Here is a 25,195-nt window from a genome sequence, read left to right as displayed (position 1 = left end):
GCAACGGAGACTATGACGAGTCGGGCTTGGGTTGTTCTGCAATCCTACGATAGATGGTATCGAGGACGAATACTAGACCCTTCCATAGGTCTTGACGACGATTGTATCTTTAAGCCTGTTGACGTGCAGCGTTCCACCATCGATCCATGTGCCGTGGGCTAAGCCCACTCTTAGTGTACAGTGTTTTGGAAATGGCATATGCATGGTAGGAGTGCATGTCACATGGAACTCAGTATAGCGTATACGACGGCGACAACAACATAGACGCAGGGAGAAGGAAGACGGAGCAAAGGAAGGGCGCTTACTGAGTACAAAGTCAGTACGAAGGAATCCTGAACAACAGGAAGGTACGCACGAACTGCAGGGCAGCACCCTTCGTCTTCTTCTCACCACCGAGCTCGAAGCTATGTAACCATTAGATATCATCAAAGAGAGCGTTGAACCCAGGTCAACGTACTGCTTGCAGCGCTTGAGCGACATCTGCATCTTGTACTTGCACACAGTGCATTCTAGCCGAAGCACGACCTTCTTGGTCGTCTTTGCCTAATGATCCGCAGTCCGTTGAGTAAAGCGCATACTAGGCGACTGCGTACGACGCACCTTCTTGTGGAAGACGGGCTTGGTCTGACCACCATAACCCGACTGCTTGCGGTCGTAGCGGCGCTTTCCCTGTGCGGCCAACGAGTCCTTGCCCTTCTTGTATTGCGTGACTTTGTGGGGCCTACATACTATCTCAACAAGAGCTCTCCACGCACTATGCGCCTGAACTTACGTGTGCTTTCTGCACTGCTTGCCCTTGCAGTCTGCACCGGACGCGATCTCAACATGAAGTCTCCATATGCTTCAGTCTGAGGTTACTCACAGGTTCGTCGTGTCCTACGGGTGCATTGGTCAGTCAGCACCACAATACGCGAACATCAGCGAGCACGCACTTGGGAACGTTGACCATCTTGAGGGCGTCGGCGGCGGTGAGTGACTTTTGGGCGGGGCGATGGTCCTCGGCTTACTGACGCGGGCGGCAGTCCCCGAAGTGGCAACCAGTTTTTCGTTAAGGTTCAAGCTCCGATCCCTGTGGCTGCCATCTCTCAGCCACCCCTTCCATATATGTAAATTATACTGAACGCCAGCGTCGCCGCCACCTTGTGATTGGATGTCGTGGATTCGATTCGACGCGCAGATGGCGACCGTGTCCAGTGCTCTGCGAAAGCATCGTTGGTGGATGTGCTTCTCAGGTGTGTCTGAGCGCAAGACATTGCTACAGGTGAGAACTAAATTGCGATCCTGGTATGAGAGGGATTCCAGAATAAACGTCAGAACACAGAGCATACTGATCGACTTGAGTAATATATGGGTACGATATATAGTGCATAGACAGCGAGATAGAGAGCAACGCTACAGCAGAGGAAGCAATTCGAAAAATCGTAACGGCATCCACGTGGTACAGACAAGGGACCCTCATAAAAAGTCGTGAGACATCTACAGGAGCAATTTATTCGGAGAATGGCCCCTCGCCTTCCGTTTTGTAGGCTTCTTGGCTTGCTGCTTAATCTTGGCCTGAAGACGACCAATGAAGCCCTCGTTCTTTAGTTGCGAGGTGGTAAGTTGAACGTACCTTGGCCCGTGTCCTCGCCCCTCGGCTCAGCTTCTCCTCCTTCTCTTCAGATTCGTGGCCATTCGCCTCACCCTCTGAATCGGCGGGTTCCGTCGCACGCTCTGCACTGCCCTCGTCCTCCTCATCCGATGGTGACGAGGATGAAGGTTCGTCTTCGTCAGATTCATCAGCCTTGCGGCGCTTTGCGCTTGTTCGTGTCCGCCTGCAGCAGCAGTCACACATCGATTACATCATTAGGAAAGGAGTCTAGCACTTACTTGGCTGCTCCATTCGTTTTCGCCACAGGGGCTTTTCGCTTGCCGGTCGTCTTACGCTCGGCACGAGGTTTCTCCTGCTATAACACGATCAGACATAGGACAGTCTTCGAAGGCCGTTGAAAGCTACCTTGGGCTCCTGGGCGGCTCTCGGCTGTGTCTTGTGATGCTCCTTGAGCCATGCCAAGGTCTCATCAGGAAGATACACCGTCTTGATGATCTGTCCATGAACGCACGCGTTACTCAAATGGTCGAGATGCAGTCATGTCATGCGTACGTACCTGGCTGGCCGCTTCCGCGCTAGGCAGCGGCCGGAGAATGTCTCCCGGCAACCGAACTTTGCCCGGATAGCTCTCCAGACTCCACGAATGTTGCTTCGCACGAGCCTTGATCAGGTGCTGCGCCATTTCGCTCGCAGCATACAAGTTCTAGGAAGACGTTGATCTAGCGCTCAGGCGCAGCATTCATGGGAACTCACCTCGCTGTACTGGTGCGAGTGGGCATCCCGCACTGTCTTTGCCTTCATGGCGAGGTGATATAACAGCGAGATGTTCTCTGCATTAGCGACTTGTTCCAGGTAAAAGTCAAAGTATCTGCGGCACACATCAGCCGGAGGAGCGTGCACATTTGAAGGCGACTACGGACTTCGCAAGGTCTGGCAATGTCTCTGAATTGACGGCAAAGTCTGGATGGTGGGCGACGAGGTGGAGTAGGCGGATGAAGATGATCTCGAACTGTTGCAGGCGGAACGCTGGAAGGAATATGAGCAAACGGAAGCCCCCTTACCTAATACTCAAGACGAACCTTTGGGCATACTACGCAACGCAGCCGTCACGTATGCTTTTGCCTAACCCGCAGTACAGTCACGGATGTCGTCCATAACGCGCAAGAGTATGACTCACCCTGTTGATCACATCGGCCTCCGGGTCATGCACGGAAAGGAAAGGAATAACATTGTAGCTAGGTCCCAGTTTCCGTGCGGTCATCAAGCCAACCAGTTTGTCCATGAAGCTGATACGGACTTGATAGCAAGGGTCCTACAGATCCGTCAAGCGCGATCTGGCAACAAAATTGGGCGGCTTACCTGAATAGTAATGGCAACCAGTATGAAGTTGACGGTGATCTCGTTGGAGAACGCTTCCACAGTGCCGAGATGCAGCATGGAGATGCCAGCCTGTAACCGGAGCCGTGCCTTTGTCTTCGCACTGCAAAGCAACCACCTCAATACGCGCGATCAACTTTCAAGAGGAGGTCTACATACTTGTCATGCCCATCCGCCGTTAGCGACCCAGAGTGCTGTAGCAATGCGACAAACATCTTTAGGACCGGTCGCGCGATCTCGACAGCAGTCTCGGAAGACGCATGCGCAAGACACCGATTTCGACAGACTTTCAGCGCGTAGAGCTTCGCTCTGAGCAGCGGCGTCATCGCAGAGTCTTCGACCCACTCTTCTTCCGTATCCATTTCATCCTGTATTTTGTCAGCGAACAGGCCAATATGGAGCGTGAGCGCTCACATTTTCGTCTTGGCTCTTCATGAGCACTTTCTTGATGAGGAAGCTCGTGACAACGTCGCTCTTCTGTTCGAAGGCATCTGGTGCCTTGAGCGCCAGCTGAGCCAGTACAACTATATGCGCGGCAAGAAGATCGGGCTCGGCTTCCGGGAGAACGTCAGCGATAGACTAGGTGTAAGCGGTTAGCGGTTATGGCTGAACATGAACACGCTGTCATCTCACCTCGACTACTGTCCCACACGCCTCTTCTGAATCTTTGCAGTGCGCGAGGATGCGTGCTGCGAACTTGGCGTGACGAGCATTTGAACTCATGACGAACTTCATCACTCTGTCCAACGTTCTCCTACAGGGCAACACTGTCAGTGAACAGGCCGTTAACCAATTACCCACAAAACACACTTATCGCTCGGCGCAAGCTTCTTGTCGAACTGCGACACCGCCGCAAGACCTTGCAAACACACCTCGACGAGCCTCGCGTTCTTCTCGTCTGCGATAGCTTTCGAGAGCTCCCCTACATGGGACTTGTACACTGCAGGGCCGTGCTTGGCGATATGGTTCATCCAGATCTGTGCATTCTGGGCAAGTGCATCCCCTTGGCTTGACCCTACTCCGTCTGCAGAGTCGCCTTTCTGCACGCGCTTGATGAGTGTGGGTACGGAGGATTGGTTCACAAGTCGTAGGCTCGCGCGACGAAGAAAGATCGTCATTGTCGGAACAAGAGAGGACGATGATTGCTCCATTCGGCGGAGAAACTCGTTCTACACCATGGTCGGATTAGTGCTTGCAGTGAGCAACGATACAGGAGACCCACTGTGGACTTGACGAGACTCTTCAGATCCACTTGTGTGTCCATGCACGTCTTCAGAAGCTTATACAGACGGCCCTCGTTGAGCTTTGCGAAGGCGTGGAGATCTTCCATCGCTTTCTGGGGGTCCGGGAAGGTACCTGATAGGCACAAATTGCGACATGAGGTAGATAGCTATACGCACATCTGTCTAACATACCTGCGACCCGTCTTGCGGAAAGCTTGAGGTGCTCTGTGACCTTCTCCTCGTCTTCGTCTATGACACCTCCCTGGAGACAGAATGAGTGAACGGTATTGACAAGGAGCACACTTGCACATACGTTATAATCGATGCAGGCTTGCACGAATCGTTCCGTAGCAGGGCGTGTCCTGTTGATACATCGATAGGATTAGACGCAACAAAGGAAGGGCTGGCCACACTCACAGTCCTCTCATTCCGGAGAAGCTCAGAAGGGCGTTGATGGCTTGCTCATCCAGGAACGTCATAACATAGAGCAAGCGATCCGTCCAGGCAGCCTCGTCAACGTCACCGTTACTCTTCGACGATGAGCTGGATGGTGGCGAAGGAAGAGGGAAGATGTAGTCAGCGACTATCTGCTCTGCGATGGATCTGTTTCATAAGTCCCGCGAGTGTAAGCACGGAACACAGCTCATCAGGGGGCGATGACTGACTTCACTTCTATAGTAGTCGCGGCCATGTGCAAGATTGCTTCTGGGATCCATGAGAATTGTGTTATTGCGGCCGGATCGTTGTTCTCACTACAATGCATGAGAGACGAGCGGACGAAGGAGGGACAGACTCACATTTCGGGGTACGCCAAGCTGTACAACCGACCGACTGCAGTGAGAGCCTCAACGCGGACGACATGCTGGCAAGAGTTGAGGCGTGCGTCATTGCAGGACACGGAACTACCGTACCTTCTTGTCGAGACCGCGCCCAGCGACAGCGCGCAGCATGCCCGCAGACACATGATGCAATGCTGTCTCATAGTCGAGCTGAGAGTACAGCTTGCACACTGCCGCACGCACTTTCTCATCAGGATCAAAGAGCTTGCTCTGTATCACCTCCTCAAGCGTCTCCTGCTGGTCGGAAAGGTTGCTCAGCACGCCCTTGACCGCCTCGACGAAAGTCAGTCGGACGACGGCCGATTTATCGTTCTTCCGCATGAGCCACGCGTTCCATGTCGTCGGGTACTTGCGCACGAAGTCCGCACCGCCTTTGTCTGCGAACATCTCGCCTAGCACTTGTGTCGCCATAATTCGTAACTGACTCTCTGCCACGCGGAGCTCCTCTTCCAGCTGTGGTACCACGTTGTGAAGCAGAGCCGGACATGACCGGTTCAGCCGCTTGATCAGGTTGTGCGCTTTGGCCACCTCGTCGAACTGCTCCGCGCGAGATTGCTCCACAACGACTTCTGTGAAGTATTGACATACGTGCCGTTGTAGCTTGTCCGCCGTCGCATTGCATATTTGTACCGACAGACGATACTCAGGGTTCTCCATACGCTGCGGTCTGGTTAGGGTGAGCGTGAACGCGTGAAGGAAGGGTACGCACGAGATCCTCAACCATGAACTTCGACAGCAGACACTCCAATACACCATTAGGTAGGCTTTGGCACTCGTCAATGAGTGCTATGAGAATGTCGGCCACAAAGAGCTCGATCTTCTTCGGCGGGTTGTGGCACACAATTGTGAACAGCTTGCGGAACGCTTCATTCATGAGTCTGTCGGCATCCGGGAGGTCGCAGACGAGCACAACGCTCTTGACGGTCGACAGACTTTCGAGAAGATCGAAGTACTCCTCGTAGTACGGCGAGTCACCGCCCTTGAGGTAGAGTGCGAGTTGCTGGAAGAAGAAGGAGAAGATGCGCTCGAGCTCGCGCTGTGTGTAGGGCGCGTCGGGTGCATAGAGGCGGAGGAGGTCCGCAATGCAGCATGCCGCGTACGCTTTGACTCCGGTGTCCTTGTGCATGAGAACGGTGTCCTCGATGAGCTCCTTGCGGACGCCAGACAACGAGTTCACGTCGACCTGCTCCTGGTCCATGTCCCGGAGTTCACCGTGCAGCGTCTTGAGTTTCTTTTGGAGGGCATCTGTCGTTTGACCGCGGCCGCCTAGCTTCTGCTGAAACTTGAGCTTGCGAGGAGAAATCTGGCCGCGAGTTTGGGCCACCATGATGGCGGCAGGAGGAGAGGCGCGTTCGCGTTGTTTGGACATGTTTTCCCAATAAGTCGCGTGCAGTACGCGCTCGCGTCCGCGCCTGCGCACTGCGTCGGTCCTCGGATCTCTAATAGCTACCACCATGCCCCCCGCAGCCAACCGTGCTCTCGCTACAAAAGAGGCCAAGCTTTTTAGGGAGGTGCTCAATCTTACGAGAATCGCCAGCTCAAGAATGGCCTCAAGGCCGCTGACCAGATCCTCAAAAAGTTCCCCGAACACGGAGGTACGCAGACGTCACCTCGGAGGCCTTGCGATTCCGAAACATACGCCCTACGGTTCGCACAGAGACGCTATGCATGAAGGGTCTCATCCTTACGCACATGGGACGGCGAGAGGAGGGCTTGGAGCTGGTCAAGAAGGGCATGCGGTCGGACCTGACATCGCACATCTGCTGGCACGTCTTCGGTCTGATCCAGAAGGGAGAGAAAAATTACGAGGAGGCTCTCAAGTCGTACACACAAGCACTCAGGTTTGACAAAGTGCGTCCCGGGATGTCTCGATCCCCTGAAAGAAGCATGTTCTCAATGTGTATGCGATGTAGGAGAACCTGAACATCTTGAGGGATTCAGCGCATTTGCAAACGCAGCTCCGGTTATATGACGGCCTCGTCGACACGCGACATGCCCTCCTTCGACTCAGGCCTACTCTGCGGCAGAACTGGGTCGGTCTTGCAGTGGCGTATCACCTGAGTGGTAATCTCCCCGACGCACGAAAAGTGTTGGAGCAGTATGAGGCGGTTCTCAAGGTGTGTAGTAACCTGTTGGAGATTGATCGCAGTTCTCCATGCATACCCAGAATGTTCCAGACTACGATGTAGAACACTCGGAGGTCCTACTCTATCATGTCCGTCTCTTGGAAGAAATAGGCGACACAAGTGCAGCGCTCGCGTTTCTCGATGCCAACTCAAAATCGAGAGCAATCGTCGACAGAATCACCATCATGGAATACAGAGGTGCGCAAGTTTGCAAGTACTACAGGGTGTCACGAGTGACTGTTGTACAGCCCGCCTCATGTCCAAGCTGAAGATGCCTGAAGCCAACAATACATGGCGGGACCTCATTGAACAAAATCCGGACTTTTACGCGTACTATAGAGGTTACCTGCTGAACAACGGCGTAGATCTAGGTATACCATGGTGTCCTATGAGACAACCGAGCCTGTCTTGAGGCGCTGAATACTTCTGCAGATGACATTACAGACGAGACCCGCGACCAAGCGCTGCAAACACTGGAAGAGTTTTCGACTGCCCTTCCTCGCGCTGCAGCTCCCAAGCGACTAGCGCTGAACATTGCCAACGGTTCGTCGGCTCGCTACCATTCATGCCATCAACATTCTGACCGGTGACGAAGGTGATCGGTTCAAGGAGCTTGCGACAGCCTATCTCACCGCAGCTCTGGAGAAGGGTGTCCCGTCCCTATTCGCCGATGTGAAGGCCTTGTACCGGGACTCTGCGAAGCGGCAAGCGATACAAGACATCGTTGAGGGTCTGCGCGAAGAGCTTTCCGTTACTGCAGAGCCACCAAAAGGTCATGAACCTACCACTTATCTCTGGACCCTGTACTTCCTTGCGCAGCACTACTCATCCTGTCTGACCACGCCCGTGCGCTCGAGCTTTTGGATCTGGGTATCGTACACACGCCGACGCTACCAGAACTGTACGCATTCAAGGGCAGGGTGCTCAAGCGATGCGGGGATCCGTTCGGTGCCGCGCTCTGCCTGGACGAGTCTCGCGTGCTGGATCTTCAAGATCGCTTCCTGAACACGAAGTGCGCGAAGTACCGGCTCAGGGCGGGCTTTGTTGATGAGGCCAGTGAGATTCTGGGGTTGTTCACAAAGGTGAGGTCAAAGGCCTGGAGCTTGCCTTCGCTGACCGATCTACTGTGTCGGCTGTATCGGGCTCACTAACCTTTGCGCATAGAAAGATGCCGCAAGTCCTGGCGCCGATTTGGAGGACATGCAGTCTCTCCTTTATCTCAGCGAAGAGGCCGACGCGCACCTGCGGAAGGGTAACCTCGGCGCGGCGCTGAAGAAGTACTTGGTCGTTCAAAAAGTACGTGTGCCGTCTCGCGCTCCTTGCGGCGACTTACATTGTTGTCACGATGGTTAGGTGTTCAACGAGTTTGAGGATGACCAGTTTGACTTCCACGGATATTCGCTCAGGAGATTTACCATCAACGTCTACCTCGAGTACGTACGAGTCACTTGGGCGGTGATCTACGCACTGAACATGCTTATCAGCATGATCTCATGGGAAGATCGGCTGCGATCCCATCCTGCGTACATTCATACAGCCATTAATGCATCTAAGGTTCGCCTGCTTCCTATTGCCCAACGTCTGTCCGGTGATTCATAACTGCACATCAAGATATGGGTGCAACTGTACGACGACCCCTCAATAGCAAGGTCGAAATCCGCAGGAGGTACGGTTCGCTCACCAACCCTGACGTGCCCCCACTGATGTGGAAGCAGCTGGTGTCAGCGACGCGGAGAAAAAGGCCAAGAACAAGGCCAAGAAGGCAGCGAAGAAGGTTCAGGAGGAAGTCAAGAAGGGTTCGCGCTGATCCTTTCGCCTCGTCTATCTTCGCGCTAATGGCCGATCCTTAGCCACGACGACAACATCGGGCGAAGATAAGGGGCTGGAGCCACAGCCAGCGAAGGATGACGATCCGACGGCGACAAGCTCTTGCAGGCGTCAGATCCTCTCGAGCGAGCTGCGAAGTTGGTGGCGCCTCTGCGCACGCTTGCTGCAGACAACGTCGACGCGTGGATAGCCACCTACGACGTGGCGGTGCGACATAGTAAGTCCGTGGCGCACAGTGCGATGTTCTCAGCTGAACGCTGTCTCCTAGAGAAATACCTGCAGGCAGTGAAGGCTCTCAACAGCGCGCATGCCCTGGACCCGGAGCACCCGGAGCTGCACCTTCGTCTGGCACATTTCAGACATACACGTAGGTCCTCCGCATCTGCATGTCGTAACGCCATGACGGACGCGGCGTCTGTAGTCTCTTCCGCATCTCAACTACCGCCGGAGCCCATGGGTCCGGTCGTTAAGGATGCGCTGGCAAAACTGCTCCCGGACGAACTGTCCTTGGAACATTTCAACGCGCAATATCAGCAGAAGCACTCTTCGAGCGGCAAGGCGATACTCGCCTCCGCCAAGGTCTCGCGATTGCTGAGTGCGCCTGTGGAGCAGATCGAGGCTCTGTCTTCAGTGTGTTCAACCCGGACGTGTCGCTTGATATCAAGGTCGAGTCCATCCGCATGACCTCAGCCGCATGCCGTGCTCATTCCACCGTTTCCATGAACCCAGACTGCGCTCGACGCGCTCGCTTTCCTGAAGGTGGTCGGCTCATCAAGGGTGGAGGAGTTCAGGACAGCGTGCGACGGCCGGTTCGAGCGGTCCACCGTGTTCAAGTCGCCCGCCGCGCAGGCCGCGCTTCGGTGGAACGCTGCGGAGACGGACGCGGTGAACGGAGGGGTGGACAAGCCCGAGGTCGCCGGCTGATGATGTGTTGTATGATCTTGTACCTCTATCGGTGTCGTGCTGGCACTGTGCCTTTGCAGTATATGCTTTCGTCACATCCGACACCCACCGCGTTCAGGTCGGTGCGCGCACGACTGATGTATGCCCACCGTGCGGGTGGAGGTTCATGTCGACGCAATACAGTAGTCGGGGATTGGACCACCACGTCCCGAAAGAGGGTAAATATACTGACCAGCGTACCGATTTGCGCACTAGTGTCAAACAATCGAAGCGTCCTTCCCCCGTTACTGTAGCCGATCTATCCGTCCAACCCCGCCTCGTTCTCCGTGCGGCTCCTTCCCCCGTCGTTCGTGCGCCCATTCAGGCAGAATCAGGCTTCGTTTCGTCCCACCGGACCACCCGCACACCCGCCCATCTCCACCTTGCAGGAAGTTCGCCGGGAAGCGTGGAAATACTTCCAACCCCCGGTGTGTGACAGACACGCGTTGCCCCCGTCCGATCCTGGGCCTGAAACCCGAAGAAGATCCCTCCATGAGGGAGAATGGACGTTTGAGGCTGGTGGAGCGCGATAGAACAGAGCCACCGAGATGGTGGGTGGTGGGCATCAGGGTGCAATCGTTTCGGTGAACGCAATGTTCATTGTTCGAGTCAGTTCGACTGAAGAGGCTACAGCGCTCGCCGTCCTCCGTTTGCGCGCCTCAACATATATTTCTTCTGACATGGTCAAGTTGTCGTGATCACAGTCAGGCTGTAGCATCATGATGCGCTCCCCGACCGTCACGGTTTCGCGCACCGTGCAATCTAGATCAATTCCAGGCTCAGCGCACCCCGATAATCTGATCGCCGTAGCTTAGGCGGGTCGCGGATATGAAATAAATCGTCCCGCGAACCGTCGGTCTGCTCCGGGCTGCTGCGTGCTTGCTGCGTGCCTCCGTGTAACAACGAGGCTATCTGCCTCCGCCGATCCTCCTGGTTCCGGTAGTAGTATCTGCTGGTTGAGAGATCATCCTGGAGAGTGTAAGTGCCAGTGCGTTCCCGGAAGAGTAGAATATACATGACAGCACAGGACAACTTGTTGCTTGCTCTACAGACTCCCGGGTTCCATTTGGTCTCCTTCAACCTCGTCCGCGAGGCTCCGTGCGCAAGTAGTAAGTCCCGTGTAGTCTGTGGGAAATGGAGGTTCAAGTCGCCATGCACCTCAGTTGCACCCTGAGCTTGCGCAAGTGACTCGAATCGAGTGGTGCGTCAAGGCAGGGTTGAAGCGACGGCGGCTGCAGAGCGAGGCGCTGTCCTGCGCGGGTGCGTGCGTGCTGCCAATGCATGTGACTGCGTAGATTCGAGCTATCGTCCACAGCCTTCTCTGCTTCTCATACACTGACCCATTTCTACCACTAGGGACCCATTCGATAGCCTTTTTCGTCCTCATATACCGGCTCCGTCATCCCATCTCTCACATCACCCGAGTTCCTCTGACTCGGACTCGGCAGTGTGACAGATGTGACTGGCATCCACCGTCGAGGGCAAAGGGTGCCGGTGAGGATGTCGTGGCGAGAATGGTATGTCCACCACTATCACGCCTGCGCGCCGAAGTCTCAGCATCTGCTCGCGTCCTTTCAATGTAACAGGCCTCGTTTACGGATCGATAGGGCGCGGTGGAAAGAAGGAAGGTGGATGCGCCCACCATCCGCCAGCCCACCAACTTGAGCGTGGACCACGACTGCCAGACCCTTGATGATCACCGCGCAGGTGCCATACCGAGCTGGTTTTGTGAAGATCCACCAACGAAATTCACTCCAGCGAAGCCACCCACAACCTTGGTGGGTGGTCCTGCCCTGCGGATACACCGTGGCATGCCCTCCGTCGCGCCTATTCTCCTTCATGCACGTCCAAGATCATTTCCACCCGACGGAAGGCAACACACCTCGCGCGCACTGGAAGTGGAAGGTGGGCTCAGGAACGTCGGGTGGGTTTTCCACCATGTACGTTCCGCTATATACGCCCGCCCGTCTCTCGCCTCGTGCCTACATGTTCTGCCTCCTACTTAAAAACCACCCCTCCTCCCCCTCATGGGACACCCCTTCGGCCGGACTCATCATGTCTTCCATATATCCTTACTCCGACGAGGTTGCCTACTACCTGTTGCATGGAGAGGCCAACCATTCCATCGATATTCCTTACTCTCTGCCCCCCGACGTCGAAGACATGGATACACCCATGGGCATGTATCTTCCTGGATACGGGCCATGTGAGAGGACTCCGTAAGTTACTCTTTAACTTCCCTAGGCTGAGTGACTTCCATTGACACACCAATGTCGGCAGGTACTTGAACAACGACCCCGGGCTGTATAACGACCTCTCCTACCCCCGGGCCAACCCTAACAGCGGCCCGTACACAGAAGTATTCGAGTACGTAGCTCAGCGCTGTCATCGTCGGTTGCGTCGCTGACCAGCACGCAGGTACGACCTACAATACGCCTCGGAAGCGGAGCAACTGGCGTCCGCGTCGCATCAGCAATCAGCCGATGTTGAAGCACCTCCTGATGTCGGGAACGGTCATACTGACCATACATCCAGTGAGCCCGGGCCAGCGCCCGCGCACGTCGACCAAGCATCGACTGTCGCGGGAGGCGTGATCGCGGCGATACCCGTCATATGTCGCTTCGGTGCAGGACCGTTCTGCTTTCTAGACCCGGACGCACTGCTGAGGAAGACCTCGGGCGTAGAGAGTCATCTTCTGGAATACCACCGTCACGGCCCAACACCCGTACTCGTGACGGACTGTGGGAAGTTCGCCTGCCAATGGGATGACGAGAACGGACACTGCAGCAGGAAGGTTAGAACCCTGAAACAGCTGGCGAAGCACATCGCCACCGTGCATTTGAGGCTCTTCAACATCCGCTGCGAGGGCTGTGATGAGGTCTTCTCTAGGCCAGACGCTCTCAAGCGCCACAAGGAGAAGGGCCGGTGTCCCGGTAAACAGGTGAGTCGCCACTCGGTACGATCGTCGATACACAAGTGTTAACAGCTTGCCTTCGGGGCAGGGCTCATCTGCAACTTCATTCCTAAGTCGTGGTCGTCGCGGTTCAAGATCGAAGGGAAGAAGCTCTCGAGGTAGCGGTTCAGTGGGCTTCCCGATCTCTCGACTCGGACCCGTGACGTATAGCTGTGCTATTCGGCTCTTCAACGGTCGTCACTATGGGTATATTTGGTTTCATGTCTCTTATGCGTCATTATTGTCCTGCCCGGCAGGGGTCGGCCTATCTGAACACCATCTTAATATCTTTATCGGAGCGACTCAAGTTTCTCAGGCAGCCTCCGGACTCGCTCCGAATCCTTCCCTGTCGTCCAGCCAAGCGTCCCACTCGAATCGGGACGCTATCTCAGGCTGCCCACATGACCAGGCCGACCATCTCCTCCGTTGCGCCCATCGACCTGTGCCCCGCTGCACGACTTCCTCTGGCTTACAACGAGTCAGCGCCGTCACGACTCGCGGTGGACCGTGACTGCATCACCCAGTGGCCGACGAGATACTACGCGTCTGGAACTGCCGCGTTTGGTGATCTCCCCTGCCAGTGGGGGGTTGAACCCGCTGTCACCGTGACGTTCGTGGACATTTGGGACGGGACTGCCACGAACGACACGCTGCAGGCTTGTCCGCGCTCTGGACTGGCATTCCCACCATCAGCCCTCCCTCCTTCCCGAGTACCCGTTATTTCAGGCGGGTGCAACTGTACTTTCCTGGGAACCTAGTACGGATGGCAGCTCGGATGCGCTGCATTCCTCACGATGCGATGCGATTCTTCCTACTACCACTCTGCGGCCTTCCAGGATGAGCCCTCCGAGTTGACTGACAGCACCGCGGGGAACTTGCGGTCAACCTAGGTTCGTACGCCGCGCGGAGTCGGAAGCGAGGGGCTGACGTAGCTCACATGAGTAGTGATTGCTGTCGCCCTGGCAGCTTGCGAGCGCTCTCGCGTTGCTACTTCACGTATATGCCTCTGAATCGATGATGTTCGAGTCGCTCACTGGCAACGGCCCGGTCACATCACAATGCGACTCACCACCTTCGCTCCTCCCTGGTGCCCGCCTCCTAATCTGGCGTCGCGGAATGGTATGACGGCGGGAACTCGAACTGGATTTACATCCCAGCCGTCGTCACTCCTGCCCAATTAGACGTTGCGGCCCGAGTGCGGGTGCAGACTGTCAGTCTGGTATCGGCTGTCTTCGCTCAGGTCTTTGCAGGACGGTATGGAGCAGCAGCCGTAGGCACTATATGTCAGGCGTATCGACGAGTTCCATACGATCGGCCGGAGCCTTATTACAGATGTGCGACGAGGCGACACGGACGGCGCTCGCTCAGGTATCGAGTTAATCATTGATCATCACACAGAGGCTTTCAGAGTAGCAGGGTACGACAATATTGTGACTGGCTGCCAGAGGGGACTCTTAGACTGTGCGGCGCCTGCGCCAGTTCGTCCTTCGCGCTCTGCGCGTAGTGGAATAACTGAAGATCTTCATTCGACCGAGCGAACGATCATACATACGAGACGAGATAGTACAGATATAGAACACCATGTTAGATCATCGCAGATTCCGTTCCGTAACACATAGTCCCAGGCGTATTGCGTCAGCTTATAAGAGGAGAAAACGAGCGTACAACAGTTTCGCGAAGGAGCGGCAAAGGCAGATCAGTCCTCTCCGTCGTGCAGCACCGGCTCCGCCGCAGGTTCCTCCGGCAGTGACTCGAGTCCTCCTGTGTTCGCGGCCCTCGCTCGTTTCGAAGGACCGGGCTTCGCAAGTTCCTCCGGTTCGACCTCCAGCGTCCGTTTCGAACCGGACGACTGTTGGCTTGAGCGCTCGATGCTGCACTGAGCAATAGTCGTATTCTTGAAGGCTGCGAATTGGTCGGGCGTTTTTTTCAGAGGTTTCCACAGCTCTCTCTCGGACAAAACGGCCTCGACGAAAGCATTTATGATCGCATCATGGGTATTGAGCGGCGAGGGGGGCGGCGAGGTGGAATTTCGCGAAGCAACTAGGATATGTTGAGCCGGAGCCTCCCCGACACTACGGGGTGGCGGCAGGGACTTGGCGAAGCTTGCGTACCGGCTTTGAAGTGTGTCCATGGCTTTTTCGTCATTGGCGGACTCCTGCGTTGCGATCGCATTTGCAGTTTTAGCCTTGGGAAGTTTTGGCACCGCCAGATAGTGTTCCTTGCAGATTTTACCAAGGTCGCTCAGAAGCTTCGCCAAAGGGGTTCCTGCCAGTGAGGGGACGAGGTCGACTCCTAGATTACCGAGAAGCAGGAAGCGATGCTTCTGGTCACCGCCGACTGTCTCTCCGTTTACGATATCCTGCGCGTCGTACATGCCGAGAATATGCATCCTCAGCGAATCGGGCCGGTCTGACATGCTGTGCTCATAAAGCCGAAGGCACGTCCACCCAAGGATATGGACGACGGATTCCAGATCATCTGCGACTTCGTGCCTCTTCGTAGGATTGCGCAGAAGCCCAGCGGACATGAATGGCCACGTACCCTAGTAATAGAATCGGTCAGTCGTCTGGCGAGCTAGATTTCAATCGTGTCATACTCACCGAACGACCGACATTCATAGCCGTGCCGAGATAATCCTCGTGCTTGCACAAGTCCCAGTCGATCAGCACTCCAATATGAAATACGGTGCCCTCTTCATCGATGTAGGCGAAGAGTAGGATGTTCCGCGGGCTCATGTCGCGATGCATGATCTTCACCTGAACCCATGCTTGCTGATGGGCTACGACGAAAGTAGAGTGAGCATCATCATTCACGTAACGGGCGACAACGCCTACCTTGCAGGGCATCAAGCAAAGCGCCTACTAGATATAATGCATTCTCGTGTTCCTCCAGAGGACGCCCGATCTCCTTGACAACTAGGCGGTAGTGCTTCATAGCGGCAGGCTTGATATGCAACCGAGGGTTTTCCGGCAAGAAGGCCTGCGTGCACGTCTCCTGCTCGTCGTTGCCGCTCCGCACATGCCCCCTAAACAAGGGCGTCGGCACGAACTGAACGCCAGCCTTTCTGAGGTCTTCCAGCACCTGTCCCTCTTGTAGCGAACTTTTGGTGTCGGCACGCCAGTAGTCCTTGAGGAAGACCAAGCGATCGCGAGCGACTTCATATGCGATATAGCATTTGGTGCCACGCCCGGTAGGAGAGCTACTGGCGAAGTAGCGCTTGCCGACGACAAACTTAGCTCCAGAACTGTTCGCATATGCTTCCTTGTTGACGGAGGCGTCTTCACGAGGGGACCTAGGGGCAATGGGTTGCAAGTGCGTCTGGTCGACGTGATGGCTGACCGGCATTGTGATCGTATAAGCCGGCCATCCGTCCTGATCAAGGGCTGCATTGCGGGACTTGTCCGCCCACTCGTTCGGCGGGCGACAGTCCCGCATCTGCTTTACCTCTTCCTTGGTAGCTCGTCTCACCGTCGGGTCAAAGCCGCGCTGCGCCTCGGTCATGCACGCGTATCGCCAGATCACCCGGTGGAACAACGACGGGTCCTTCTCGAAGTCGATAGGAGTGGACACGATGGCGCCCGCCCTGTCCCAACGCACGACGCGAGCCTGCCCCTTGAAGACGAGCATCGTGAAGCAGTACAAACGAGGTTGGCGTCTGAAGAGCTTCGCAACATACTCCGCCTGCTGCCCTAGCCCCCCATCCGCACCGGGACCTGAGCGCACGAACGATTTGGGTGTTGCGTTGGCCTTGTCGGCCTTCTTGTGCTGGCTGGCCGGAGCATCGTTGGCATGCTGCTGGGGCGCCGCACCTTTGGACTCGCCGTCTTGCTTCGTCGGTGTCTTGTTATCAAACACGAACGCACAGTGTGCGTGGTCCGTCTTCACTTCGATCGCCAGCGAGATCCACGCCCAGCGAGTCGAGGCCTGATCCTTCACCTGTGGACGAGCCTCCGCACGTTTACGAGGTTTCGGAAGTTCGTAGTCGGACTTCGCATCGTCGTGGTCGGGATAGAAGGACAGATCGACTCTCAGCATTTCCGCAGCGTCGTTTTTATCACTGGGGTCCGAGTGATTTCTCGTGTTCTTCGCAACAAGCTTCTGTTCCCCGTGCAGACACCCTGCGAAGATGGCCTGCGCGACCTCGCACTAGTCGCAAACACTCGTTGAGTGGCGGCCTCGTGTCAAGACAGGTCGCGTACTCACCAGTTCATCGCAGATAGGTCCTTCCTTGGAGCCCAAGAGCGTCGTACCGTCCATTGCTGGGATCGCGAGCCCGGACTCTGGCAGATCATGGTCCCCGGCCGGCATGTACAGAGCCAAGAATTCTTCAAACTTCATCTCACACAGCTTCGACCTCATCTCGCGTGCGTATAGCGCTCGCCTCCTTATCACTGCCTCCGGGCCAGTCACTGAGTTGACAGATAACAGTTTGGTCGAGAACGTTGCTTGCACAGGGCTGCTATGGATTTTCTCGCCGTCGGGGGGCGTCGTATCCTGCGGCGTTATTGGAAGAGCGGTCTCAGGAGTGGCGGCCGAGGCACTATTCCAGGTTACGTTGGAGGTATACGTCGTAGAGATACGAAGACACTTACGAGGACTCGGTGCTCTCAGATGCGACTGTCGGACCGGTTGAAGCCCCACTGTCGACAGATTCAGCGGAAGCAATGAAGTGGAACAAGAGGATTACTCACGGAGTCGCGTCTGGCGATTCTTCTGGTACCGCAGTGGCGGACGGACTTGGCGGTGCACTGGCACGACCGTCAGCCAACCGGTCCACGACAATGAGTAGCGCGACTTACGATTCCTGAGCCTGACTGGGTGTGGCAGGAGGCGAGGTGCCACACTCGGAATCTCCAACGGTACTAGGCGCAGTGTCAGAGGGAGTAGCCATCGGAGGAAGATGAGTGTTGGGCTTACGCAGTGGGCGAAGACGCGTCCGCTTTATATCCAGCTCAGAGAGCCACGATGTCTGTTGGCCACGAGCCACGCCTGTTTCATTATTCTCTCGGGTTAGCATTGTTGTTGCTGGCCGAAACGATTTACCTTTCCTAATCGGTAGGTTATCTCGCACCTTTTGCACAGATCCAAGCCCAAAATATTGCCAGCGTACGCACAGATTTCCCAATACGGGGCAGTCTGAGTCGACGCGTGCGACGTTGGGACGAGAACAATGGGACGGAGCCACATCTCAGATTGATGGACCACAGTGCAGCCACACGCGGATCAAACGCGTGTGCGCGACCTTGTTCCCGATATGGCAATTTGTAGTTGCCACGTCCACAGCGTCTGCCCAACGCCGCTGCAACGCGTAGTCCTGAAGCTGCTACGCAGGTCTCGCCCTGTCTCGCCACCAATCCTTGCTGGCGTGCATCCGTCAGGACGACTCGACGAGGCGTGCTCTATCCAGCTTCATACATCGTAATCTCCCCTACCCATTGACCGATCCGGTTGATGGCGTCACTAACGCCCAGAATGCGTTTACTAAGCTGGTTTTCTTCTTCGAGGGAATCATGGAATTGCGGCGGATGTGGGAGTTCGCAGGTAGGGTCGGCCTTGTAACCGCGGTAAGAATCACATCGACCGAACTTGTTCGTGATGAAGATCGTGCCCTTTAGCGCATGCGGGGTCTGAGTGATGCCGAGTTCATCCTATTGAATAGCGTACTACTCGACCAGGCACGTGGGCAGAACACGGAGAGGTCTGGAGGCGAACTCAAGGAGCGGGTGTCTTTCGGCAAACTCATACAGTCAGTGAAATTTGATACTGGCACTTGTTCTTTTTCGGACGAACTACATTCAGAATTGATCTATAACCTGCAGAAGACTACGCCGTCGTCGTTCGGATTACGTTGTCTCGACCTATCGGCAATGCCTCGATAACAAGGTCAGTAAGGTGAGTTCGCCTCTGTCACGGCATCCAAAGAGCGCTGATCATTGTACAGACAGCTCTTGCTAGGCTTCAAGAAGCAGTGCTTTGGAAAGGACTGTAGGTTGCCTTGCACGCACTCATCTTCCGCTACTCACAGTCTGCACCAAGCTACGATGACTTCGGTGGGACTAAAGCAGCAGTGCGAGCACTGAAGGAACGTCTCCGTCCGTGCGCAGTGTCTTGGGAACCGTGGCCCTTACTTGTGGTGTCCGTGCGCAGAAGAATGCTGAGATGATAATCAAACTCAAGCATCGAGGCACCGTCACGCTGTTCTTCATGGCCCTTGAGACAACCGAAGCCACTCACGTCGAGGTCTATCACTTTGACGGCATGTTTACAGAATAAGCAATGTCGTCTCGTAGCTTGTCTCTTTCTTCGGGGACGATGTCAACTGACGTCGTCGTTGGACGGGGTCGAAGAGATGCATACTGAATTGTTCGCTGATCACACAGATACCCGACGATATCATCCAGGATCTAGTACACTGATCAGTCGATGAAGCATCCGGGATACGCTTCATCTCAAACGACGAGATATGGGAGGACGGCGCATTGTGGCTCCCGGCTTTCCTCTTTGGTTGCCCTGACGTGTTCCTCGTAGACATCGCCTCGGCAATCTTGAGATTATGTGACCCTCGCTTCTCATCATTTCGAAGTACGTCCTATACGCAACAGTATACACTCTTTCTCATACACCAATACTAGCTAATCCATTCGCCTACATTCTGAAGGCCGCCTTCGCACTCCCACAGCTAGGCTCATAGCCACTTGGGTCATACCCGTAGTCCAGGAGTATAGGTATCCTGCGTCCACTCTATCGCCCGTGAACCCAGTTTACATCCATTCAGACAGTCACCGATGCCCATGGGCTGTAAGTCGCACGCAACTTCTACGACAGGACCGTCTTCTCCTGGCGCGCCTTCTAGCCTAAGTTCTAGGTACCAGTATGATGGAAGGTGAGCGAAAATTCCAACAATATCTCATGCCGCGACGCGTACCAGTCAGTACTCGCACAATGCCTGGTATGACCTCTGGGCAGTGACGGTAGTAGACGTACCATTCGTGCCTACAAGCCGCTGTTCAGTCTGGATGACCGGTGCTGCAGCGGCGATCTGCAACAGAGTGCAGGCAAGACGGATGGATACAGAGGTGAACTTCATTGCTGGCACGTTGAACTGATGTCGCAAGGTAGAGGAGTACGATAGTCAGGTAGCGCGATTAGGTGGACTTTCATGCAATCGGGGTTTTAGAGAAATCGAGGCCCGTCTGTGATGTATTCGAGTTTGACATGAATTCAGTTCATACTTCCATACAGGAAGTTGTCTCGGATGTCGGTCGCAAAGAGAGCGCGGCCGTGTCCGAGAACACTTCAAGACATCTGGTGCTATCAAAGCTGGCGAGTCACTCACCGAACAGTAGGTACTTGCTAGATGAGCACGAAACACAGGTAAAGCCTCCGTCGCAGTTGCAGTCTCGTATGCTACCATTGCGTCCTTTCGACACCCAGGTGACCTTAGCAATAACGCTCATGTCCTCCGACAGACCCGGATCTAATGACAGAAAGCCATAAGTAATGCCTCATGTACGCACTTATCATGCGTCGGAGAAGCGACGGCACAGACGGCTCCGCTGTAGGAATACAGTACAGTAATTCGGCACAAGATCCGAGTCCGCTGCCATTAACGGCATTAGACCTATACCCCGTGTTCTCAAAGTATATGACATACCTATCAGACCAGCACATCGCGGGCGGTTGTTTCCGTCAAGCAGGGATAAAGGCGACCTCAATGTGCCCGCGACACATCGCATCCGCCTGCTATACAGCGCCACTCGTTACTTTCCGTCAGCATGAAGTTTGCGTCCGCGCTTTTGTCCTTCTCGCCTGCGTTTTGCTGGCCTCGAGGTCGCCACCGCTATGCCAGTGGTTCAAGCGAGAAGCGGTTTGTAACCGTGCCAATGGACGGTGCGTACGACTCTGGTTCAGCCTGTGACCCAGTCAACCTCCGAGGTCGAGAGGTATTGGCATGACATTGGTTATGCAACCGATACGCAGCAACTGTTCACGTACTATCAAGCTTTCCACCATCTCCAATACTTCGCGAATGTTATTCTGACTGACATGTACGCGGTAGCTCGCGCGGATGAGGCCAGTGAGAAGTTCAACCTCGACAAACGTTGCGGGGCGAGTGAGACCTCTGCGCTCGGTATACGTTGTGTCACCGCATATGGCATCGGGGATGATGAAGGTGAGCTCGTGGACTCACTGTCAGCTTCTATCGTGCTGACGGGCCTATGTTTTAGACCTTGAGGCGCGTGCGAACCTTGACGTCGAGGAGCGCGGTAAGCTACATGAATTCACGGCCAACGAAGGGCAGATAGTTGTACTGACTTCGCACTAGATTGATTGAACAGCATTTCTACGGAACATGTTTGACTCGCAGAACCTCGCTCCATAGACAAAGGGTGATGCCGCTCGAGGTATCATTGACTGCTTGAGGTCGCGCTTCCAGACAGTCCTCCGGCCTGTAGTAATCACGGGCTGGAACAGTCAAGGCCAATGGGATCAGTAAATGTATGAGACAGCCTGTTCTATGTCTCAACGTTCTGCTAAGCTCTTCTCTTCCTTTCCCCTGCCATATGTCCCAGACCGTCCCGAAGCCATCTGAAAAGGAATGTGTGCCGTTACCTAGATGATTGAACAGTCAGAAGTACCTAAAGCATCCGTGAGGATGGCTAGCGCAAAGCCTGAAGATTATATCTACCATCTAGACTCGTAGATTGGTGCAGCAGCATGTCCAAGAGGCCAGGACTGGTGTAAGCTCGAAAGGATCAGGGTACGTGCTATCCAACGACGGTTTCGGCGCGTCTAAGTGCTATCAATCTGCACGTGACGGTGGCACGCTCAGCCTCCGCGGCGACCGGGCGAATTGAGCAACGGTGAGTCTTGACTCGGAGATCTATGTATGCTTGCACAACTCACTCAGCTACATAGATGGAACGCAGGCTGTTTTAGCTTGCTTCGAGCCCATCATCCGCCGCTACTAAAGACTCAGCTCGCTGTCATCTGTGCAGGCGCATCGGAGGTGTGTTAGAGTGGACGTGTGTACGTCGTCTGTTCAACGGGATGACCCGGTTGGGTCCACCTCTTCTGCCTTTTGTCAGTGAGCAACCTGCAGCCCACCGGTTCTCCATGCGGTCTCCTCTCTCTCTTACAGCTCTTGCTTGCGCAAGGTCGCCGTCGTGGACCGTGTGACTGCCCACCGCGCCTGGCCGACGACAAGTCCCAAGAGACGCGTCCACAGCTGGCGTGTCTTCCTCTTCATGTGCCCGTGTTTGGTCGACCCACCACCACCACCATCACCACCTCCTCCTCCTCATTCGGATCCTGGTGGGCCGATGCCGCTTGACGGATCTGAAGAAGGTCTCCGTATCATACCCGCTCATGACGGACGGCGTGTACGCTTCCGTGATCGCTAGCCATGGACCACCTCCACCACCGACCCTCCCTCATGAGCGGGCCAATTGTTTCACGTGTGTCGCAACATACTTTCCTATCCTCCACCAGAAGCCGACTCGGCGCTCTCCGTTGCACCCTTCGTGGTTGGACCACCCAGCCCATGTCCGGTCGAAGTCCACTGCGAGGGAACCCACCTCCCCCCGTCGTGGAGGGTGGGCTGGCCTGGCTCAACACATACGGACGTGGGTGTCCACTTCGTGAGTGCGCTCAGATTTGCATATAATGCGCTGCTCATCCTCGTCGCTCTGGTCGCTCTATGACAACTCTCCCAACCTATCCCAACATGTCTTGCCCGATCCATCACAGCATCGAGGAATGGAAACACGACTGTATCTACAAACAAGCTATCGCTATCAGCTGTCCTTGTTTGCTACTACTTGACATGGATGTTGCGTCGTCGAATACGACTTCATACACTGGCTCTGTACCGGGCGGTAGCGCTGACGGGTGAATGCTCCATTGCCTGACAGCTAGGTGTCCTTACGCTGATGTGCGCTTCACAGGACGCCGTACGCAAACGCTGCTGGTGACATGCCAGCCGTCCCTGCGACGATTGACCCGCGCCTCATCAGCAGCCTGCCGGCAGAACAATCTCAGTACGTAGTCCGTCAGAATCGGAGACAGCATCCTGTTAATGGCTCTCGGCATCCAGGCCGTACATCACTAAAAATGCGAATGCGCAATACGCCCCAACACAGACGTACCCTCCACATGAGTACGGGCCGTCTCTCTTTGGCCACACATTCGCCATGACGTGAGTGCCTCTTGCCGTTGCACGACCTAACGCTCTGACCGCCTCTGATTCATTTGGTATATAGACCACACGTGACTCAAAAGGCGAATGTGCAACACGCCCCAGTGCAGGCCTCCTCCGATGTGTACGCGCAAGCTCCCTTCGGCCATCCACCTGTCGCGACGTGAGTACCTCGTAACTCCTGCCGTCGCATCATCGAACCTACTCACCCCCTGGCATACAGCCAACTGCCCGTCCTGCCCGCCGCGACAAATGCAGCCACGCCCGATGCTGCAGCCACGCCTGATGCTGCAACCACGCCTGATGCTGCGCCCATCATCTGCTTCTTCGGCGGACCGTGCCCCCACCTCACCGCAGACATGCTCCTCCAGAAGGTCGCCGGGGTTAGGCGCCACCTCGAAGCGTTCCATGAGTTCACAAGAGACCGCGCGGACAACCTCGTCTGCGACTGGGTCGATGCAAGCAAGGATAAGGACGGGCCCGGAACTGGCAGGTGCGGGAAGGACGTCAAGGACGAGTTCCAGCTGGCGAAGCACGTCGCCACGGTGCATTTGCGGCTGCTCCAGGTCCAATGCGAGGGATGTGGGGAGTGGTTCTCGAGGCGGGACAGTTTGGAGAGGCACAAGAATGAGGGGAGGTGCTCGCTTGGTTGAGCGCGCGCGTATTCGTGAGTTAAACGTGAAGCGCTGGCCCCGCGCGGACCGTACTGATCGGTTCGCCCAGATGTCCAAGATATGTACGTGTCATTCAAGACCGCTGTGTAATACGTGGGTGAAGAAGCCCTCCCTCTATGTGAGCTCCTGTCGTATCTGGCGCTCCCTCCCGGACGAAATGACTTACGCAGTGATGTTACATTATCCAGTTGTACATTATCACTTTCCGCAGGGGCGGAAGATACCGTCTCGACGATTGTATCTCGATCAATTGGGAATTCGAGGCCCGCGCACCTCTGCCTGGTGCGGAGGACGCATTCGCTCACGCGCGACTGTTGCGACTTCCGAGAGATCTCTGGATAGCAGTTACACAGGTAGGCGAGAACCAGCGTGCGGTCACGTAAATAATTGCGGGGAGTCGGAACTTGGACTCGAGGACAGAACCTTGACAGAACCCATTATGCTCTGCAGCCCCGGTGCAGACGGAACATCGCCGGCACCAATCAGCGAATGCAAGTTGCGATTGCTACGACATTGTGCTGTTCGCAAACCAATCAGCCACGACTGCTATCATAACAAACTGACCGGCCGTGGCATAGATCCATGTTACAGCAGTCACTCACCGACAAAGGCTCGCTCTCCCAGATGTCCTCAACCCCTGGTGTCGTCGTGCCTGGGGCCTCGGCCCCTACTATCGATGGTGATAAGTGCGATCTGTCGTCGAGACTGTCGATTAGCTCTCACCGCCATTCCAACTGCCGGCGTGTCCGACACGGTGCGGATATTCTCCACCTTCCGCAGGTGGACATACTCATGACGTAGAAGCTGCAACTCCACCCAAATCAACCCCTGCTATGCACAGCTCGCTCGACCCGGCCGGGGCATCGCGCGTAAACCTCCTGGTTGACCGTGTTCGCCGACGCCAGGGTGCAGTTTGAGTTCTGTCAAGTACTTGCTTCGTAGACTTGCGTTCTGCTCCTTCCGTCTCGTGTTGTGGTGCCGAGACGTCTACTTGGGAGGCAATGAGGTGTGGCAGCGAAGCGGGAGAGCGACTCTAATCCTGCGGTCATCTCTGCTCCAGCACCGTCTGCCGTCTCCGCCGCGAGCCACGATCTGCCCGATGTCTGCTCCACGTGCCAAAAGGAATTCGGTCGGACGGACGCTCTCACACGGCACAAGAATGAGGTTCACCTCTCCAAGGCACGAACCAAGGTGCACTGTTCGATACTGCAGCGATTCGTACAACGCTATCCTGATCAGATCCGGTGCAGCGCCAATCGAAGTCTCAGGCCGGTGCTGCAAAGGAGCCGACTTACAACTCAACCTGATCAGCGTCGCCGCATTCGGGCGTGCTGCATCCATCGGAAGTATTTAGAAGAGGAAGGCGGTGTAAACACTGTAGTTGTAATGATGAATGCCAGTGCAATGCACGTACAATCGTTGTGATAGAAGGCCGGATAACAGTG

General features: G+C 55.5%; 10 protein-coding genes across 10 annotated transcripts; 5 read left to right on the top strand and 5 right to left on the bottom strand.

Annotated features, from left to right (window-relative positions):
* Nucleotides 1–19: 19 nt before the first annotated feature.
* On the bottom strand, nucleotides 20–1,010 carry B0H18DRAFT_50058 (putative RPL42B-ribosomal protein L36a.e). Its single transcript, XM_048038329.1, has 6 exons — nucleotides 933–1,010; nucleotides 863–876; nucleotides 773–803; nucleotides 601–721; nucleotides 458–543; nucleotides 20–404 (listed from the first exon to the last, which is right to left on the bottom strand). The coding sequence occupies exons 1-6, from the start codon at nucleotides 947–949 to the stop codon at nucleotides 317–319; spliced, it is 357 nt and encodes a 118-aa protein (XP_047897067.1). The 5' UTR covers nucleotides 950–1,010; the 3' UTR covers nucleotides 20–316.
* A 466-nt stretch (nucleotides 1,011–1,476) lies between these two features.
* Nucleotides 1,477–6,357, bottom strand: B0H18DRAFT_871340 (armadillo-type protein; the record flags this gene model as incomplete). Its single annotated transcript, XM_048040161.1, has 22 exons — nucleotides 1,477–1,548; nucleotides 1,613–1,814; nucleotides 1,870–1,946; nucleotides 1,997–2,086; nucleotides 2,148–2,294; nucleotides 2,345–2,459; nucleotides 2,512–2,617; nucleotides 2,671–2,713; nucleotides 2,769–2,903; nucleotides 2,951–3,071; nucleotides 3,128–3,336; nucleotides 3,383–3,547; nucleotides 3,602–3,722; nucleotides 3,779–4,137; nucleotides 4,191–4,324; nucleotides 4,384–4,453; nucleotides 4,505–4,553; nucleotides 4,609–4,794; nucleotides 4,857–4,943; nucleotides 4,989–5,053; nucleotides 5,103–5,690; nucleotides 5,740–6,357. 22 exons carry the CDS (start codon nucleotides 6,355–6,357, stop codon nucleotides 1,477–1,479), a joined length of 3,759 nt encoding a protein of 1,252 aa, XP_047897066.1.
* Nucleotides 6,358–6,484: 127 nt separating this feature from the next.
* Nucleotides 6,485–10,203, top strand: B0H18DRAFT_1208521 (NMDA receptor-regulated protein 1-domain-containing protein; the record flags this gene model as incomplete). Its single annotated transcript, XM_048036272.1, has 19 exons — nucleotides 6,485–6,541; nucleotides 6,598–6,625; nucleotides 6,688–6,881; nucleotides 6,944–7,147; nucleotides 7,198–7,354; nucleotides 7,405–7,527; nucleotides 7,589–7,699; nucleotides 7,752–7,928; nucleotides 7,976–8,238; nucleotides 8,321–8,452; nucleotides 8,510–8,589; nucleotides 8,641–8,710; nucleotides 8,768–8,822; nucleotides 8,872–8,952; nucleotides 9,007–9,120; nucleotides 9,153–9,200; nucleotides 9,252–9,350; nucleotides 9,405–9,648; nucleotides 9,713–10,203. The coding sequence occupies 19 exons, from the start codon at nucleotides 6,485–6,487 to the stop codon at nucleotides 9,738–9,740; spliced, it is 2,265 nt and encodes a 754-aa protein (XP_047897065.1). The 3' UTR covers nucleotides 9,741–10,203.
* A 1,777-nt stretch (nucleotides 10,204–11,980) lies between these two features.
* Nucleotides 11,981–13,001, top strand: B0H18DRAFT_1115890 (uncharacterized protein; the record flags this gene model as incomplete). Its single annotated transcript, XM_048033331.1, has 4 exons — nucleotides 11,981–12,144; nucleotides 12,206–12,292; nucleotides 12,344–12,866; nucleotides 12,912–13,001. 4 exons carry the CDS (start codon nucleotides 11,981–11,983, stop codon nucleotides 12,999–13,001), a joined length of 864 nt encoding a protein of 287 aa, XP_047897064.1.
* A 1,417-nt stretch (nucleotides 13,002–14,418) lies between these two features.
* B0H18DRAFT_49889 (uncharacterized protein) lies at nucleotides 14,419–17,481 on the bottom strand. Its single transcript, XM_048038323.1, has 5 exons — nucleotides 17,471–17,481; nucleotides 17,082–17,418; nucleotides 15,713–17,024; nucleotides 15,479–15,657; nucleotides 14,419–15,420 (listed from the first exon to the last, which is right to left on the bottom strand). Exons 2-5 carry the CDS (start codon nucleotides 17,235–17,237, stop codon nucleotides 14,575–14,577), a joined length of 2,493 nt encoding a protein of 830 aa, XP_047897063.1. The 5' UTR covers nucleotides 17,238–17,418; nucleotides 17,471–17,481; the 3' UTR covers nucleotides 14,419–14,574.
* Nucleotides 17,482–18,555: 1,074 nt separating this feature from the next.
* On the bottom strand, nucleotides 18,556–19,461 carry B0H18DRAFT_986928 (uncharacterized protein). Its single transcript, XM_048044812.1, has 3 exons — nucleotides 19,257–19,461; nucleotides 18,698–18,780; nucleotides 18,556–18,624 (listed from the first exon to the last, which is right to left on the bottom strand). The coding sequence occupies exons 1-2, from the start codon at nucleotides 19,408–19,410 to the stop codon at nucleotides 18,737–18,739; spliced, it is 198 nt and encodes a 65-aa protein (XP_047897062.1). The 5' UTR covers nucleotides 19,411–19,461; the 3' UTR covers nucleotides 18,556–18,624; nucleotides 18,698–18,736.
* Nucleotides 19,462–19,494: 33 nt separating this feature from the next.
* B0H18DRAFT_49869 (uncharacterized protein) lies at nucleotides 19,495–20,175 on the bottom strand. The gene is made up of 2 exons (XM_048038320.1): nucleotides 19,863–20,175; nucleotides 19,495–19,784 (listed from the first exon to the last, which is right to left on the bottom strand). The coding sequence occupies exons 1-2, from the start codon at nucleotides 19,963–19,965 to the stop codon at nucleotides 19,579–19,581; spliced, it is 309 nt and encodes a 102-aa protein (XP_047897061.1). The 5' UTR covers nucleotides 19,966–20,175; the 3' UTR covers nucleotides 19,495–19,578.
* Nucleotides 20,176–20,653: 478 nt separating this feature from the next.
* On the top strand, nucleotides 20,654–21,261 carry B0H18DRAFT_952347 (uncharacterized protein; the record flags this gene model as incomplete). The annotated part of the gene is made up of 4 exons (XM_048042098.1): nucleotides 20,654–20,749; nucleotides 20,790–21,051; nucleotides 21,107–21,145; nucleotides 21,218–21,261. 4 exons carry the CDS (start codon nucleotides 20,654–20,656, stop codon nucleotides 21,259–21,261), a joined length of 441 nt encoding a protein of 146 aa, XP_047897060.1.
* A 1,024-nt stretch (nucleotides 21,262–22,285) lies between these two features.
* B0H18DRAFT_986915 (uncharacterized protein) lies at nucleotides 22,286–23,286 on the top strand. Its single transcript, XM_048044811.1, has 5 exons — nucleotides 22,286–22,336; nucleotides 22,629–22,769; nucleotides 22,826–22,918; nucleotides 22,975–23,076; nucleotides 23,141–23,286. Exons 2-5 carry the CDS (start codon nucleotides 22,705–22,707, stop codon nucleotides 23,241–23,243), a joined length of 363 nt encoding a protein of 120 aa, XP_047897059.1. The 5' UTR covers nucleotides 22,286–22,336; nucleotides 22,629–22,704; the 3' UTR covers nucleotides 23,244–23,286.
* Nucleotides 23,230–24,055, top strand: B0H18DRAFT_986909 (uncharacterized protein). The gene is made up of 4 exons (XM_048044810.1): nucleotides 23,230–23,311; nucleotides 23,385–23,750; nucleotides 23,806–23,868; nucleotides 23,939–24,055. Exon 2 carries the CDS (start codon nucleotides 23,436–23,438, stop codon nucleotides 23,727–23,729), a length of 294 nt encoding a protein of 97 aa, XP_047897058.1. The 5' UTR covers nucleotides 23,230–23,311; nucleotides 23,385–23,435; the 3' UTR covers nucleotides 23,730–23,750; nucleotides 23,806–23,868; nucleotides 23,939–24,055.
* The last annotated feature ends 1,140 nt before the right edge of the window (nucleotides 24,056–25,195 follow it).

This window comes from Fomitopsis serialis, assembly GCF_022376445.1.
Source record: "Fomitopsis serialis strain Sig1Antser10 chromosome Unknown B0H18scaffold_11, whole genome shotgun sequence".
Lineage (NCBI taxonomy): Eukaryota > Fungi > Basidiomycota > Agaricomycetes > Polyporales > Fomitopsidaceae > Fomitopsis > Fomitopsis serialis.
The sequence above is the reverse complement of the archived record's forward strand: the minus strand, read 5'-3'. Positions and strand labels throughout refer to the sequence as shown.

Bases quoted from the DNA above. Each gene is read 5' to 3' on its own strand.
- B0H18DRAFT_50058 (XM_048038329.1), bottom strand. The intron at 544-600 runs GTGCGTCGTACG...GCGGATCATTAG, and splicing joins AGCCCGTCTTCCACAAGAAG to GCAAAGACGACCAAGAAGGT. The intron at 405-457 runs GTACGTTGACCT...ATGGTTACATAG, and splicing joins TCGCTCAAGCGCTGCAAGCA to CTTCGAGCTCGGTGGTGAGA.
- B0H18DRAFT_49889 (XM_048038323.1), bottom strand. From the start codon at position 17,237: ATGAGGTCGAAGCTGTGTGAGATGAAGTTTGAAGAATTCTTGGCTCTG. The intron at 15,658-15,712 runs GTAGGCGTTGTC...CTTTCGTCGTAG, and splicing joins TTTGCTTGATGCCCTGCAAG to CCCATCAGCAAGCATGGGTT. The intron at 15,421-15,478 runs GTGAGTATGACA...TTCTATTACTAG, and splicing joins CTATGAATGTCGGTCGTTCG to GGTACGTGGCCATTCATGTC.
- B0H18DRAFT_986928 (XM_048044812.1), bottom strand. From the start codon at position 19,410: ATGTCTACGAGGAACACGTCAGGGCAACCAAAGAGGAAAGCCGGGAGC. The intron at 18,781-19,256 runs GTGTGATCAGCG...GCCGTGACAGAG, and splicing joins GATGATATCGTCGGGTATCT to GCGAACTCACCTTACTGACC.
- B0H18DRAFT_49869 (XM_048038320.1), bottom strand. From the start codon at position 19,965: ATGAAGTTCACCTCTGTATCCATCCGTCTTGCCTGCACTCTGTTGCAG. The intron at 19,785-19,862 runs GTACGTCTACTA...TCGCGGCATGAG, and splicing joins GCGGCTTGTAGGCACGAATG to ATATTGTTGGAATTTTCGCT.
- B0H18DRAFT_986915 (XM_048044811.1), top strand. From the start codon at position 22,705: ATGGATGTTGCGTCGTCGAATACGACTTCATACACTGGCTCTGTACCG. The intron at 22,919-22,974 runs GTACGTAGTCCG...CTCGGCATCCAG, and splicing joins CTGCCGGCAGAACAATCTCA to GCCGTACATCACTAAAAATG. The intron at 23,077-23,140 runs GTGAGTGCCTCT...TTTGGTATATAG, and splicing joins GGCCACACATTCGCCATGAC to ACCACACGTGACTCAAAAGG.
- B0H18DRAFT_986909 (XM_048044810.1), top strand. From the start codon at position 23,436: ATGCTCCTCCAGAAGGTCGCCGGGGTTAGGCGCCACCTCGAAGCGTTC.